We start from the raw sequence: 17,922 nt of genomic DNA, 5'->3' as shown, positions 1-17,922 counted from the left end.
TTATCATAATCCCAGTCGCTGTATCATCATCGTCGGACTTTTTTAAAATATTAACGTCTGTTTAATGAACGAAAGTGATCGAATCTGCGTTCGTGCACAGAAATTGCATATCGACCGTTTTGGGACCGATTTTAAGAGCATAATTGGCAATGTCGTTGATATCGTGAAACGCGTTGTTGGAATTACAGTCATTACGAGCCGCTTTTCCTTCCTCTCGCGGTGTGTTTTCTATGGCGCGGTTGTCAGCCTGCTCGAGCACCGTGCAACTCGATTTTTCGACTCAGTGGAGAGAGCTGAACGATATCAGCCGGTAAATAGGTGTCTTGTATGATCTGTCGCGTTTCCATTATTACCCGTTCTGCGTTCGACGTTATTGGACTTTCCCCTATTTGTTTCAGCGTACGCACTAACCGACGTTCGATTAATTCGATTGGTCTCGATCGCGTCCATGGCGAGTTTAATGCAAAAATACACGCCTTAATGCGTTGGAGTGCCTCAAGTTGAGTTTAATTCCATCGTAATTGCAACGAACGCTAATTTCAAGCGCGACGATGGTCTTTTGTTCCCGTTTCAAGAGTTTCAATTGTATTCTCTGACGTCGTCGTAATAACACGAATCACCTCTTGAAAATTACACTATTATTTAACAGGGGTAATAGACCGATATTTAATTATGCGTAATAAGTAATAAGGAAACAATTTCAACTCTCCATCTCCGATTTCACCGAGATTTTCTAATGTAATACAGATTTCTAATGATATATGAGAAATATAAGTCATAGATACTTCATAGTTTTAAAGCGAATTTGAATTTCAAAGAAATGCGAATTCTACAGGGAAAGATCGAACAGTACATTCAGTGTGTTTCCATCGTTGAAACCGCACAGGTCCGGAAGTTCCAGTCTAAAACGTAATTTGAGATCGGTTGTTTCGTTCGCGAGCGTCACGCAATTTAGCGTGTAACGCAAATTAAGCGTGCAATTACGGAACTCGGAGCACCTCCTTTATTTTTGATTAGTGGCTTCCCGTTTGTTGCTTCCGTGCATCGATTTCGGATCATAACTTTCCACTTCAACGCTCCATCATTTCCAACGCTGTCGATTCTATATTACTTAAATGCATTCCCTGGCATTTTTAAAGTAAACTTATCGAAACAAACTGGAGCTATTCAAGTTCGAGCAAGAGATAGTAATTTCATGTGCTGACTTTTGAATATACTTTTTAAATTTTTTAAATTCTTGCAGAACCGTCTTGACATACATGTGGGTTATAGAACAGTTAGTCAATGCATTAAGTTATATACTATATAAATGTATTCCTTGACATCTTTGATTTAACCTTATCGAAATAAACTGGAGCCATTCAAGTTCGAGCAAGAGATAGTAATTTCATGTGTTGACTTTTGAATATACTTTTTAAATTCTTCAAATTCTTGACACACAACATGGGTCATTGGACAGTTATTCAATGGTATTTAAATTTGAAAACGCTCAGCTATAAATTATAAAGAAGACAGAATGACTCAAATCCATGAGATGGTTAAAAAAACACTGTAGGAAAGAGTTTCTCAAGAAAATATCGCCAAAGACAGGTCCAACCTATAATTTTCTAACTTATAAATCACTCATTTTACTACAAAACAGTCTCGCAAATTACTTGGAAAGCCCTGTTAATCGTACGAATAAAAACGTCCCAAAATGGTAACCGCCGGTATTCTATGGAAACGAAGTATCGTTAGCAAATTTATTACACAGGGGCTTCGTTGCCACTTAGTTGCCAGTAAAGTCTAAAGTCTGGTCTCAGAATGTGTGACAAACGACAACATGAGAAACTGTGGCGGAATCGAGCGTAAGTGGTCCCCAAATGGGGACCATGGTAGCTAATCGGTTAAGGCTCCGAGCTGACAAAATGGGAGCTGATCGGGCCCCGACACGATCACCTTCCCTTTCGTGGTCGGTCGTTTGCGTCGCGGTTAAACAGCGGCGTTTGTAACAGCGGCCTCGTCGCTCCTAGCGCCAGTCGGAGTCACAAAGGGTATGGGAGCGACACACCCACCGGATGTATTTTATACACTCTGCTCTCGTAGGTAACCCGCTCGTAGGTGACGTCACCGTCCTATATACAGGGTGCCGCAACCATGACCCGTCGCCGCGACCCGCGCAGACACCGATTCTTTGCTCGCGCGAAAGTCGCTACGTTCTAGCTCTGGCGCGGATTCTTGATACCACCACCGATAACACCACCCGGCATTCCAGCCGTGCATGACGCCATTTGTCGGCGCTTTTCTTCTACCCAGACCCCCGAGGAACCATTTTTCATCCATCACCGCGGACGAGAAAACCTTCCGTCATCTTCCATCTTGCCTCACGTGCCCCAATATTCCTTAATAATACTCAGAATACAGTGAAACTTGAATCGACCATGGTCTCGGTCATCCAAAGTCTTCTGTTTCCTCAGAGTCTCGATGAGGATAAAGTTCATAACTTGGTAGAAGAGAAATGAAATTTATTGGCACAGTGTCTGGATATTTTTAGAATACCAATAATTTTAAGCACTTCTTATAACATGAGAATTATATTTTATTTATTTATTTCGCGTGGAATGTTTTTACTAAAAGAATAGAGTGGTCTCAGTTATCCAAAGTCTTCTGTTTCCTAATACAGAGTCTCGATGAGGATAAAGTTCATAACTTGGTAGAAGAGAAATGAAATTTATTGGCCCAGTGTCTCGATATTTTTAGAATACCCACATCAATAATTTTGAGCACTTCTTATAACATAAGAATCGTATTTTATTTAGTTATTACACATCGACTATTCTTATTATAAAAATAGAGGTGATTTGAGAACCCTCTGGGTATAAAAAAAAAATAAAAATAACAAAAGTATCGAGATGTTAAAAGTCAAAGCCCGCGTTTGTTATTTGGCCTGAAACCGCGAAATGATTAATGCGATAATAATAAGCGTTCCGTCATCCGGAGAATTTTCTCGAGTCGTGTGTCTCTATTAGCGGGAATAATGGAGGTTTTACTGTAATTAGAATGAAACGCTTAGCTCGTGGTCCGTTCCGTCAACGTCAAATCGACACATGACCAGTGTTCGAGGTGTCGGAGTCAACGATGCGAAGCTGAGATCGTTTGCTCGCGCTGTTAGGTGCCATTTGTTAGCGAACGCAATCCAAGTCACGTGGTCGGGGTTTGTAATAGCTTTGGTTCGCGGGATCAAGGGTGTTTTTTTTTTTTTTTATTTCCTTGGGTTCGCGAACCCCGAAGTTACGACGCAGTTTCGAGCACTTCCACGAAGCGGAACGAATTAATTGCTCGGTCGCAATTAAATCTGGACAGGTCCGAGATTGATACATCGGCTGCCAAAGGTGTAATAATAGGTATATGGCCGATTCTTTTTGCCGGGATTTATTAATTCGTCTTATGAAATTATGTCGGTCTCGGTTTCTGACTGATGCAACTGACGTGAAACGATACTTTGCAACACGCTAGGAGGTTGTGTTAGGGCACGTACGAGAGATCTTCGATCCAAGTATTGAATGAACGAGTTTCAGCGTAATTGCGAATTGCGAATTAGCTGAACTTGTGATATTCGTCCTTTCTAATGTCGGATACCGATCGATGTTTGCCGACTAAACTCTGACGCCGTTAATAGCAAATTTAATGCATTATGATTTTATTTCTGCGTTGAAATGATGTATAGTTTACTAAAGTAGTCTTCAATTATAGTGTATTTATTTGCATTAAAGAAATTAAAATGATAGATACGTGAAAAAATATATAATGCAATGGAAATAATATTCATTCTCTTATAGAAAATTCAGTCGAATAAATTTTTTAGATGTTGTATTAGAAATTACGAATGGGTCATTTTGACTGTTCTATTATGTGTTACGTGTTATATTTTAATGACTGACTTACCTATTGCCATCTGGAAGACTGTAAATAACTAGAAATAAAAAAATTTAGTTCAGAACTTTCAGTAGGATCAAGGATCACAAGAAAAGTTGCAATCGTTACCATCGTTGTTTGGCAATAAAATCATAGTCTCGTATACATCTGAGGCAACTAAACAATGAGATATCATTGCAGAAACTGGCGCCATTCGAACTGCATGGGCGTTTTTCGGCCGACACTCGCAGCGACGAAAGGGTTAATAGCGCGGCTCGGTCTTTCACAGTCGCATTGTTAAATCGCGCGAGAAAGCAGTCAACCGAGTATGACGAATCTAGTTAATACCGATCTCGTTGAAAAATCCGTTCGCTAGCAAAGTCTCTCGTGGCACTGACCTTTCTCCGGGACCGAAAACGGCCCTGTCCGTCCGAGTCACGCAACATTTCTAATGTCCCTCCATTTTTCCAGCCCTCGTACGGCTATCTAGGATTATTAACGAGGTCCCCTAGCGTAAACATCCGCGCGAATAAATATTATGAAATATGCGACCTTTGGTCCCTTTAAACTTTCACGAAACGGCGCGCCGCTCGGAGTCATTTGTCTCGCGACAGAGTCCCGTGACGCGTCCCTCACGATGTCGCGGGCCCATTTTTCGCGCATGCGCACGCGCGCGTACTCGTCGCGTGTGACAGCGCGCGGAACCTGGCGGAATTAACGGCGCCCATTGGTGGCCGTTTCTAACATGAAATATCGGCTGGTTGTCGCCGATATCTGCCGTTGTAATCTGAGTGGAAACAAATCCTTGGAATGCACCGCGGTTAGATTGAGTCGTCGTTGCGCGATTGCGATTGCGCCGCTCCGTTCGCGCGGGATCGAACGACGCACGTTGCATTTTAGTGACGTTTCGATAACAAAAGATTTTTAAAATAAAACGTAACTCGTCACATATTAAAAAATAATCCACACATAATAATACAAAATATAAATCGCTAAGAGTGTTATGAGATCACAGGAATGATATTATCTAAATATATTTTATTGACTTCTTCATATTGAATTGTCAAGTGTGGCTCTTCGTCTCCGACAATGGCTCAGCCGCGAAAGTAATGCAACGAAAAAAAATAAATCGATAAATAGGTAGAATGAATTTTATTTATCCGAGACATCAAGTTTTGAAATTGAACCAGCAGTAAAAATTGTATTTTACTTATTATAATAATAATTGAGACAGCCATAGATAATTTGCTTCTCATAACATAGAGTTGTGCTTGTAAATTCTTGCTCAGGGTCCTAATTTAAGCCAGTTTACACAATGTGAGATTTTGACAAATATTTGTCTCCATAAGGTTTGAAAAATATCTCAAATTTCCGTAAGCTTGCCTCGATGGTAGACTGTATAATATTATAATAATAAAAAGCTGTTGCTCGGTCAGTAGAGATAAGGTCGAGGATCACTTCTCGTGAGGCTAACGGAAGTCAAAGTGCACTTGACTCCGGAGCATTCGAAAACATCTCGGCTGTCATGCTTTCTAGACCACCTTTATCGAGGCTACTCCATCGAAGATATATGTTTGCGTACTCGAAGGTACCACCTAGAGGAGGTACCTGGTGAGCCGTCGGTGGTCCTTTCTCTCGGAGGTGTACGTGCGTTTGCTATCGCAGACGAGTTCGACGAGCTCACTTTCGCCTTTCCCCGAAATTCTGTCACGACCTGTTGCTCCGAATACTGACCCAGAGCGACAGGCACGCGAAATATTAGCTTTGGGCAGATGGTATGCGTGGATTGTCCAGGACATGATCGATCGCAAAGAGCCGTCAAAGAGAATTGGGGTTCGGATTCCGGATCCACGAGACTGAATTTGATCGAACGATTTGCCAACTCCCAATAGTTGTCAGACGTGGAATTCCCGGGGTCCGCTTTGTAGTTTGCGCTTTTGTGATACCTATCCTCAGGCTACAAACTTTGCAACACTGGGAGTTTCACTTCGAGTTTGACCTACAATAAAATCACTTCTGCAGCCATTTTAGAAGGAAAGATGGGATCTTTAACCCGTATCTACGGTTGTTTCTTTTACTCTGATGATTCTTAACTTCGCTGTCTGAGTCAATTTCGTTCTGGGCCTGGTAGTGGGACTCGTCAGTAAAAAAGTTTCAAATTGTTCTGGAAAAATTATTTTCGGTCGCAGGGGTCGAATACAATTATCTTTGGTCAATAGATATACCGCCGAAATTCTACGCATTTTTTTTTTTCTACGCATTTCACCGAAAATACAATGTCTGATCTTAACATTCCGATTCCCCTGAAATTTCAAAAAGTTTCAAATCATTCTGGAAAAATTATTTTCGATTGCGGGGGTCAATTACAATCATTTTTGGTGAATAGATACACCCTCGAAATCCTACGCACTTTCGATAAAAAAATTCTCGCCATTCTCTGCTGGTGAGCGCGTAAAGTTTCGACCGCGCTACTAAAGATTTCAAAAATTTAACTTGATTTTATCAGTGTTTGTCCAGGGATTCGATTAATTTTAGGACGAACGTCCAAGGTTTTAACTTCTTGACGAAGTTTCGGTTCGGTGTAGGAGGGAAAGGAAAAAGTGAATCGCCTAACGACGCACAAAGTTTCACGTGTCGTGCGTCGAAGCACGGTCTGGCAACGATTTACAAAGTTTATCGGGAGTCCGCAAGCGCGAGGCACTTCATCAGGTAACCAGGGGTTTCCACGTGCGGAGATTGATTAATGCGCGTTTCCATGCTGTCTCCTCTTTTCTCCCCGCGGTGCTCGCTCCGTCGCGCTCGAGAAACTCTCTCCTTTGACTCGCGACTCGGTGGTCCGTTGCATTATCGTGCACCTAAACAACGCAGCATTGATGGATATCGCGAGCGCTTCTGGTGTATTGTGCAACCGGTCCGCTGGCTCGCTTCCGACGGCTTTTCTCGGTCCGTGCGGCGATTTAATTAACGACGCCGATCCTTCTACCGGGGATTTTTCGATAATTACCGCGACGCCGACGTCACCGTGAACGCAACGCTCGCCGCCGCGGCTAACGAGACGAGCGCAACGAGAAAATATCGGCGAAAGTAGTGTAGATCGGCCGCGAAACAGAAGTTGTTCGTACTTCACAATGAGTGCCGTTAGGGCACGCCCGCTTTAACGAAGTTCCGCGAAACAATGATCTTAGATAACGTCCACGATTCCCTCTATCGCAATGAAGCCTTATCCCCCGACCCCCCGTTCCTAGACTCTCGATAGGGTATCCTACCAACTTTGTTCCTCTTTTCACCCTCGAATGGCCAACTTCATTTTGACTCGAGTCTTATCATTTCGTACTCCAGTGCAAGGTTTCCGAGTGAATTTCAGTATTATTATTAGTATTACAAAATTAGAATTTCGCTACTCTGAAAGAAATTGTATCTGTGGGTCCAAGTGGACCCAGGAGTCCACTAAGGCAGATTTCAAATTTCTTCTTCTTCTGATAGCATTCTTCGCATCCTTTGTACCCTTGAATCCAAGTCCAAGTTTCCTACCACCCTTAATCCCAAGGAACCAGTCTTTTATCCTAACCGTGTGCATCGGTGTTCGGAAATTATAGAAGTCTGTCCTCGCGATTCGAAGGATTTCCCGTGGGCAACGAAAGGGCGTGACAGAGTTGGCAGCCATTTTCGTGAACTATAGCGAGTCGAATCGGCCACGAAAGCGTAAGTGACGGGCGCAAATTTGCCACAAGCCCGTGAATAGAGGCCACGTAAGAAGGTGTCAGACACGCCACGGAGAGTGATAACCCGTCAGTTATATAAATGTATTAAATTATATTCTATTGCGCAGACACGCATCGCGGAGAACGGGCCCGGACGTCTGGCTGATTGGTTAGGGAGATCGTGTAACAAATGTTTTCACGATCTGTATTATTCCCGGTCGCGCAAAAAATGCTTCTCTGTCTGCATCGCAGGCCGTTTGTCTCTCCCTCTGATCGCTCTCTCCTCGCTCTCCTTCCCTCGCCGTCGCGTCTCATTGTTTCCATTATGATCGCCATAGATTCCCATGGACTCGGGTTTTCGAACGATCGCGTTACGCGAAGACAAATCTACCGGGTTTTGCATTAGACGGTTGCGACATGCCGGTACTAATCGAACGTTCGCGAGTGAGATATCGTCGGGAGGAACGTTTTACATCGATGAAGCGTGTCTTCTGACATCAATGGATCGCCACCGACGACGATACTCGACAGCCCCGTTGCAAAATGGAGGTTAGGTTACTCGTTCGCTCACCGATTTTCCATGTAATCGAACTAAGAAGAAAGTTCTGTCAGGTCTCTTTTCAGACCACCGTCTCAAAGTTCAACGTTTGCTATTGTGTCCTTAGTTATTTAATATCCGACTCTAACATTCAGTCGATCGAGCACTTGCGAGAGTGCGTGAACCTCTGCTGGCGAGCGCGGGAACTGTCGCCACTTCCTAACTCTCAAATCAATACTCTATAATACTATATCATCGAACTAATAACTGCAAAATATATAAAACACACATGCCATTATACTAGCTTTCACGACAGAATTATTTACGACACAATATGCTGCAAATTAAATTTAAAAGCTTCTTAATAAAAGAAAAGAAATTATTAGAGACTTGAACGCGGTCGAGTCGACAATAACTTTATAATTCTCTTTCAAAAGGCCGATAATTTCCACGTCACGGTTGGCTGAGCATTTCCTCGAGCCTCCTCCTTCGAAATCTCAGCGTGAAAACAGACCAGTCCTCGGTTTGCGAAGACTCGGAACTCGAGCGAGCCGAAATTCTCGCCGACGAGATGCAAATTGGTGGGCGTGAAGGGTACCGCGGCGCGCATAACGGGGACGCGATTAAACAAAGCGACCGGTTAAACAAAGAGGCTAATCAAGGCCCACCCTATGGCACTCTTTGCTCAATTTCAATTCCGCGGGCGGAACGCTTTGCTGTCAGCGCACACGGCGCATGCAAAAGGCAGGATCGTTGCGCGCTGACGTCCCAATTCTCCTCGCGTTCTTTCTATGCTCGAGACCCGGCTTTGTAGCGCCGACAGTTTCGGCTTATTTTTTCCTTCCCATCCCCCGTTCGACTGCAGCGACCAGTTTAATGAACGCATTCGCTGCAGGGATTTGAACGGACCCGATCGAAGGGTCTCGTCCCTGCGCCCCCGATCGTTTACGCTTTGTTCGTACACGAATTGATCCAGCAAAATTTCGTGTTTGATACGCGTAAATAGTTAATTAAATCGTGGGGGTGGTATTTTTGTTCATAGACGTTTCAATAATAATTTACACAAATTAAAAGTTGGGATTTTTCATATTTATTTTGGAAACACTGGTCGAAGGTTGGTCGAGGCAGACGTCAGTTTCTGAGCTTCGAATTTTGAGCGTTCTTTTGGGCATTTTTTTAGAAGGTATGGGAAGAAGAAAATGGACAGGATAGGGCAAGATTTATTGAGGACTCGTTGAGCATGGATGACACAGTGTTTCGAGAGATTCTATATTCGAAAATATTTCTACAAATGGGAATTCACGTACAAATATGGGTGGATACGATAACACAATGCAATATTATAAAATACGAAATAATTCAGCAGCTATCTCTATTATAAAAAGTGTTCTAGAGTTCTCAAATACTAATATTGTGTGTCAAATTGATGATGTTTACTTCTACCTCAAAAAGACCAACGTTCAAAGAAATCTCTTCGTTACATTTTTTAGCACAATGATTCAGGAAATCCAGATGACAGGGATTAGGTGGTCTCGCGCGAAAGTTAGAAGGAATAGAGACTTCCTAGCGTCGATGAAAATCTTTTTCAATGGCGGTGCAGCATGCAGCTGCCACTGCGAATCGAAACATTGATACATTTAGGTACACGTTAGCGGATCACACTCCTGCGGCCTGTTTCGCAGCTCCAGGAAAGACGCCTGGACTGTCTGTCCTGTATCCCGTTTCCGCGGAATAAATCACTCCACATTAGCACACCGAACCATAAATACATGACGATAAATCAGGGTCCGCCTGTTCATGCGAGCGAACGCATTAATAAACAACGTGTGCCCATAAGGTGGACGATTAAAACCGCCGGCACGTGAACCGCGGTTAATTTATGCGTGGACCCGGTTCCGTGTCCATTTTCATCCCCCTGGTATCCCCGACATGGGCGCTTACCCCCTAATGAGCTTTTTATGCACCTTACCCTTTTCCCATAAATTCCCACCGGCTAAATATTGGGACTGACGAGCCCCTATTATTCCGATCGACGCAACCCTCTGGACGTTCTCCACTCGAACGGTGAAAATGATTGATACTGACCGAGCTACCGACGCGAGACAATGGCTGATTTATGCTAGTTGTGCAACGGTTACTCGAACCGGTGTAAACGGGACGTTACAAATCGAAAACGCGTCTATTCAAGCTGGGCAATGTTTACAGTATTTCACAGTTCAACCCCTCGACGTGCCATTTAATTCTAATTCTCAAACTTATACTATTTAATTTTGTTTAAATTTGTTCGTGCAAGGGATGGCTACGAAAAAGAATGGATTTGCTTTACTTCGAATACCTCGTGTATATAGAAATGTGTTAATTTTAATATACGAGGCTTAATGATGGGTAGCTTTGTGATTATAAAATTTGACACCAAGAACTTGCACTTTCTTGATTCTTTCCATAAATATACTTGCAATTATAATACAACCCTAATGTGAGGAACTAGATCAATTTGCATTATACACTCGCCTCAGTTGTGAAGAACAACATGATTTTATCAGTTTGTATCTGATGCTTTGGGCCATGATAATTGTGATAATTCTCACTGATTTATTTTTCCGTACTTCATTGTATACTCCAATGGAGTTAATAAATAGTTATTACAATATCTGGACTCCGGAGGAGATTCCTAATCGCGGTGAAATTTCGGCGGCGTTTCCTGCGATAAGAGTGGCTCGTGGACGAGTAGGATCGCGACCCACGGCGTGGATGAGGGCGGAAACACGTGGGCGATCGAGCACATGTATAATGGTTACATCGCCGGCGTTCCCCTGCACGGTTCCCTCGCTTAAACTCCGATGTTTATGTGGTCCGTTGCAACGATGCGACCCGATATAATGCACCCACATCGCCGCCGGGGACGACGCATGCCACTTGTCCGCTTTGGTATTCGAATCCCGGGCGGGTAAGCGATCCGCCCAGATAGGCCACGCTGACGCTACGATGGCGTTCCGCGAACAACGAGCTGATTTTGCACGAAAGTATCTAGTTTACGGTCTCGAGTGGCCGCCGAAGTTTGCATTCCGTTGCCTCTCGATAGCCGACCATGCAAAAATGCCGATTCCTCGACGCGCTGGAAGCCGAAGGACACCCTGAAGAGCTCCGAGCGAAGAGGATGTAGGACAGCTGTCTTCGATCCCTTTGAAAACCTCCCCTTCCATACGATTTAACTTAAACTTATTATAATTTTTGCAATATGGGGGATTGGTAATATAAAATTCTTCAATGATACTCATAGTGAAGGTTTTTGGAATTTTATAATGTATGTAGATTCTGATTAATTTGCAATGGATGTATAGAGCTGTTAGATACTATTATTTTGTGTATAATTTTATCAGTGTTGATAAGAAATTTTTCTAATTGAATACTATAAAACTACCCCCTATAAGGCAGTGATTAAAATAAATCTAAAATAGATAGACAGTAAAAATTTTCAAACTATATGAGTCCTGTAATATCGTAAATTGTATATAATTTTTAATTATTTCAAGCATCGAGAATGTAGTTAAATTAAAGAATTTTGTCATCGTTGATCCATACACTGAGAAAATAAGTAATAAATCGGGTGGTTTTGAGGTACCTCGAGTAGAATCGAAGACGGTGAATAAGAGATGATCTAACGTTCGCTGGCGAGCATTCCGGTATTTTTCCAGACATTTGGAAGGATAGACACGAGCGGATGGAATATAAACGACGATGCCTCCGGAATTAATGCTCTTCCCTAAAAACGTGTTCCCGTAGTTCATTGGAAGTCCTCGCGGTCGCTGCCATAAAATTCAATTTATTCCCCCTTGTTTGTTCTCACCGTTGGGGGAGATCGGCGTCGATAACAGATTCTCTCGGCGTAGGCCATGATTCCATAACAATATGGAAGAAGTTGGAACCGTTACTTCGCTTGTCCCCTTTGCTTCGAGCGCTTCCCGTTTCCGGAACCGTGGCCGCGAGCGTTAGACGCTTCTGGGAATGCGGAAACCCCAAGTGTTACGTAATTCAGGAATGCCGCGAGGTATCAAGCTAAATCTGGACAATGCAAATATTTTAACCGTTGTCGCGCATTAACGTTTAATCTATCGCCCAAATGTACCGGTTCGAGGCTCGAAATAGCACGTTCTATATCGATGTTTCTTACAGGAATAAACGGAAGTTGAGGAAACAAGGACATCTAAATGCACTGTATGTAAATCAATATCAATTAGAAGAGAAACTGTTTTCAAAATTTATCGTACTAATTAACAAATTTTAATATCTACTTTAAGTTTATTTTAAGCTGTGTTCAAAAGTAAATATTAAGTTCTAACGTCATGTAACTATTTGTCATGACTCTATTCTATTTTGAATTATGTGCAATTTTTGGTTTGAATAACTGAATAATGCTTTCACTTGAGCATCTCTGATTTATAAAGCAAGCTTCCCATTTAGAGCGAAGATGCAAATGGGTTAAGCGTACTGTCTATTTAAGAATCCATCCATTAAATAACCTTTCAAATCTCCCCAAAATAATGCACACTATTTAAACGAACCAATCCACACTTAACAATCGTAATAATAATTGAATAATTTCTACGGTTTTGAACTTGATAGTTGCGATTGCAAAATGTAAGATTGCTCTCGTTTGCTCTAATATTATAAATCAACCCCGTTGGCCCAGTTTCCTCAAGACAATCTGCCATTTATCTGTACAGTGGTGCCCGGAGACGCGACTCGTCTGAGATTTCGTCGCAATATTTTCGTGGCTGATGAAAGGACTCTTCTGTTTTAGGGTCGGGGAGACGTCGCCTCGCTGGTCCGGAGCTTGCTCGGGCCGATTTACGGCGACGGCGTTATCAATCTGCTGATAAGGCAGGCCCGGGACATCCTGGTCTGCGCTTATCACGGCAACTTGGAGAACTTCCTCAAGACTTATCTCTCACCGGCCGCGTCCCTGCTCGCGGAAGTGAAGTCCGTCGCCTCCGAAACGGTGAGTCCACCTTACGGTCGTCTCGAGTTTATTCGTTTCACGCGAAACTGGTCCCCGGCGGATCGTCCCGCCGGGTAGAAAAGGTGAAAGAGAGGAGAGAATGTCGTTCGACGGACGGATTGTTCCACGAAGCGATTAAAGTAATCAGTCGCGTGCTCGCGTCCAAGTATGGGCCGGACAACCGTGGATCCAGTTCGCGGATCGGTTGCGAAATCCGAGTTATTGCCCGTGGTAGCCGATGACACGGGCTTCTATTTATATAACGCGTGACCGATTTTATCGCCGATGAAAGCTGCGGATCACGATCGGGGAAACCTTTCTCGGAGCTTTTCTACGCCCGGTTCGTTGCTCCTCAAGATCAGGTCGTCCAACGCTGAGCAATCAGCTATTTTCTTATTACGATCATCGAAACGTTTTTGAACTTTCGATGGGACCTTCGTTGCAAAATCTATTGACAGTAAATCTAACACGACTGGTCAAATGACTGTTTTTAAAATTTTGTTTAGAATATCTGAACAATATTAGTTTAGCGCCATTCACCTTCACGACTTTTCGTATAACAGGTATACGTAGAATGAATTTTACAATATTCACTTTTATTATTATTTGTTTTCTGAGAAAAGTATGTAGTCTGTTTTGTTTACCACGATCGGCCATCATCATAAAAATTATAAAACTTTAGATGCGTACAATTCCAAAGCCACTCATGTTTTCTGCAAAATTGAGCGACTGTTGGAAGCGGTAAAGCTTCCCCTTTAAAATGGTTTTTGGTTTTTGTCGATCCGACTTTCCGTTTTCGAGATATCATAATTTATGTAAAGGGATAATTTTTCAATTTCCGCTGTTCACTCGCTCTCCGCCTTAGAACAGGCTATGAATGCGTATTAAAAATATTAAAAGTTTAGACGCGTGCAGTTCCGTAACCACTAGTGTTTTATTAATTATTGAGCCATTGTTAGAAGCAGCAAGGCCTCCCCTTTAAAGTGGTTTTTGGTTTTTGTCGATCCGATTTTCCGTTTTCGAGATATCGTAAGTTATGTAAACGGTAATTTTTAAAATTTCGCTGTCTCTCGCTTCCCCGGGTTAGAAAAGGCTATTAACACGCATTAAAAATACTAAAACTTTAATTACGTGCAGTTACGAAATTATTAGCATTATCTCCATTATTGAGCCATTGTTAGCGGCGGTAAAGCTTCCCCTTTGAAATGATTTTTGGTTTTTGTCGATCCGACTTTCCGTTTTCGAGATATCGTAAGTTATGTAAAAGGGTATTTTTCTTAAATTGACTATCTCTGTCTCCGTCTGACGCGTCGCGTCGTACCTCCTTGTCGTGCGGGAGTCGAGACAGTCACGTGACTAGGAAGTAGTAGTACTTCCAAGAATTTACTACGCACTGTCTGCTATCTACGCGCGCGGGGGATGAATGAACTCGCGCGAGCGCAACAAAAACGTAAACAAACTTCGGATGCTCATATCTTTGAAACTAGCCACCGCATCGACTTGAAATTAAAATCCTCATATCTCCGGAACTAGTAAAGCTATCGACTCTCACAAACGCTCATTTTAAAGGACATTTCATCCTCTATCCAATGACTATACCAGCTACTATAATTTTTGCTGTCTTCTATGTTTATTTTCACATTTACTTTGACCCTATGCACCCAATGAAGTTTCAATAATTCTTATTGATCGTACGATTGGTGTGCGATAAAACTGAATCATAAATAGTTTATTTAATTGAAAATGAATTTAAATTTGTATATAGAGTATGTACATAATTACTATGCCATTTTTTCGTAAATAATTGTTCTCTACGGAATTAACCACAGCATCGACTTGAAACAAAATTCGTTTCCAATAGTTATTTCTTTCACACATTATTTGTTTTTTTCAAATGGCTAATGAAAAGCTATTCAAAGGGTAACCTTGTTTTTTCAAATGGAGTTTTTATTCACAAATTCTTATTCTACATAAAAGGACAAATATTTGTATAAAAGATTTTGCTGTCCTCTTCCGCGTATGCGGTGCATCGGTTTCCGGAAGCCAAAGGGTTGGTCATTGAAAGCATCCTCTGTGTCTCCCCTCCAAATCGTTTATACGTCGCCTCCATAGATTAGGTTACTCGAGCCCCGGACTGACCCTTTTCGGGGGTAGTTTTAATTAACGTTTACGAATCGACGAACGCCGCGATGGATTCGAGATGTCGTTTGGCTCGGTGCTTCTACGAACGCCCTCTCGAGACACCTAGTGCGACTGGCGGAGTCCTCGACTTAAATAAATTAACCCTCGAGAAGGCACGTGCTCCGACGCGTTGGCAGCCCTCGTCGCCTGGGGCCTCGGGGGATTGGAGACAGACCGGTTACCCGCAACTACAGGGGTTATTAGCGACAATCATAGGGGAAAGGGTTGCTTCTTCTCCACAGTTCTGTCCTAGGCGTTGTCTGTCCCGCGTCTCCTTGTGTATTCTTGCCAGTTTAATTGGATTCTCCGCCGTTAACGACGAATCGCCATTCGGTATGTCTTGCGAATTAACCCTTGAAAGCTATTTCGAATCGAGGACAAAATTTCCATATTTGTTACTCGTTGACACGTTGATTGCAAAATTTTGATTTTAGAGATTCATGAATCCTATTCAAATTTATTTCTTGTTCATTGATAACTCAAATACTGGCAAAAGGAGCTTATTTTCCCGTACATGCTTTAATTTCCACAAAAAGAAAATGTTTAATCCTTCATCATTGATGTATGCAAAATTATTGACATCAACAAACCATCGTGAATCAAAATAACGCCATTTCGTTTCACAGCGTTCGATACAAACGTAAAAAATATTTTCCAAACCCTCATTATATATTCTATTCACACAAAAAAAATTCATTTCAATCAGGCTTGCAGTATCGTCACAAAAAATTCACGAAGAGATCCAAAATGTTAACTCTATTAAAACTCATAACTCCTCCATTCTTCGAATCTATCAACTCCCCATTTCGTTTTCCTGCATCCAACTCAAATATAAAAAATAGTTTCTAAAACCTCATTATATATTTTATTCATAGAAAAAAATTCATTTCAATCAGGCTTGCAGTATCGTCACAAAAAATTCACAAAAAGAACCAAAATGTTAACTCTACCGAGGCTCATAACACTTCCATTCTCCGAGTCTGTCGACCCGATTCTCCACAAACGTCGACGGGTTCTAACGTTTAGGATTTTATTGCGTCTCATTAACAATCGTAAACGAGGTCTAGCCCGACGAGCTCGCTACCATAATTCCTAATCGTAATATAGGCGATTTTCACGCGGCCGAGCGGGTCTGGTTTAGTCGTCGATTTCCAAAGCGGGCACGGGCGAGCGGAGTTCTCTTACAATAGAATTTACGGGTCACGGTGCGCCGGGTCCGTCCGATAAATTGCAAGAAAAGCAAATAAAGAAAACGATGCGCATGGCCGCACGACAATTTGGCAGATATGGGGCAGCGATGTCCACCGGTGGAAAGCGGAGCGGCGTCTGTTCCCGGCTCCTCGCTCGTTAGCGCAGAATTTCTGAAAGTAGGCAGCCAGAACCGGCGCGTTCTACCTAATATAGGCGAAGACCAGGGCTTTGTCAGTCGACGAACGCCGTAGCTACGAGATGAGATCCGGTACTGTCGATCAGGAAATTTGTCCGCTGTCGCCGGCTCTTTGGGGACGTTTCGGGATCTCCTTCTTCGGGAATGCCACTTTGTTCGCGTCACCGGAACCGTTGTTAATAGAATCCACGGTAGGGAGAGGTCAACGAGAGGGAAGAGACGAAACGAACTTCGTAAGACTGGTTTACGCGGAACACGCGAGCCCGTGTTGCGGTTACGTGAGTTATTACTAGACCCGGGTACTTCTAAATACGGAATCGCGCGTGGAATTTCTTAAGGAGGCGCGACAAGGTGACACAGGGTCAAAACACGGAGCTTCGGACAGGTATGAAATTTTTCAAAGTCGTTATAAATATTGCGTAAACATCTTCGATCTTCTCTGTGGGTCGTCTCTTTCGTGGGTATTCCGAAGGGATCGACAATCGGTGTAAATCGGTGCAATTTGCCATTCGATCGATATCTTCGGTTCTTAAATACGACTCGAAGGAAAGGTTGTCGAATGTGCGTCCGGGAGTGAATTACCAACCGGACACGTAATTCGATAGAGCTCGTTTCACCCAGGTTGAATCCAATTAAAGACGCGGCCGGCGGGACTCGTGATTCGTGATTTTCCGGTCCTCCGTTACGAGCAAGGGCCAATGTTTACACCCATGAGTTTGCTTTACGACGAATCCGTAATCGCTGGTATCAACATAAACCGATAACAAGGTTACGGGCGCCTATGCCTGTGCCGTAATAGTAATAATTTCTCGACAAGTAATGACCGTCGCCCCGTATACGGGGCGGCCGTGGATTTACGGAACGAGTTCAGGACTCTATCTGGAAATTGAACGAGGAACGTCGTGACAAATGTCCTTCTGCAATTTTGCGACGTTAACCGCGCGCCGATCTGTTCTGGTATTTTCACCTGGACGCGGCAGTAAATCTGAGGAAAGGCGCGGTGGATTGCGCGGGATCCATTTAGGGAACGGATAAATAATTTATGTTTACGGGATGTATTGACCCTTTGCGACCCGAGTTGGGTAAATTTTATTCGCTACGTATACGGATTTTAGATTCGATCGTTGGAAAATTAAAAGACTCCGAATACAGATTGTTAAAAGAAAGAAACATTTTTTTGATATAAAATTACGTCCACTTTTATTGTACTTCAGTACCATGA

General features: G+C 42.9%; 2 protein-coding genes across 6 annotated transcripts in view; one reads left to right on the top strand and one right to left on the bottom strand.

Moving 5' to 3' along the window:
• The window catches only part of LOC143342924 (uncharacterized), a 432,164-nt gene that overhangs the window by 77,747 nt on the left and 336,495 nt on the right, over nucleotides 1-17,922 (top strand). For all 5 annotated transcript variants that reach the window (XM_076767255.1, XM_076767256.1, XM_076767254.1 and 2 more), the window contains exon 3: nucleotides 12,935-13,132. In XM_076767255.1, coding sequence (XP_076623370.1) covers nucleotides 12,935-13,132 — 198 coding nt within the window. The remainder of the gene's footprint in view (nucleotides 1-12,934; nucleotides 13,133-17,922) is intronic.
• Nucleotides 1-17,922, bottom strand: part of LOC143342928 (uncharacterized) — a 454,297-nt gene that overhangs the window by 338,676 nt on the left and 97,699 nt on the right. The window lies entirely within an intron of this gene.

Source organism: Colletes latitarsis, chromosome 6 (genome assembly GCF_051014445.1).
Source record: "Colletes latitarsis isolate SP2378_abdomen chromosome 6, iyColLati1, whole genome shotgun sequence".
Taxonomy (NCBI): Eukaryota; Metazoa; Arthropoda; class Insecta; order Hymenoptera; family Colletidae; genus Colletes; species Colletes latitarsis.
The sequence above is the reverse complement of the archived record's forward strand: the minus strand, read 5'-3'. Positions and strand labels throughout refer to the sequence as shown.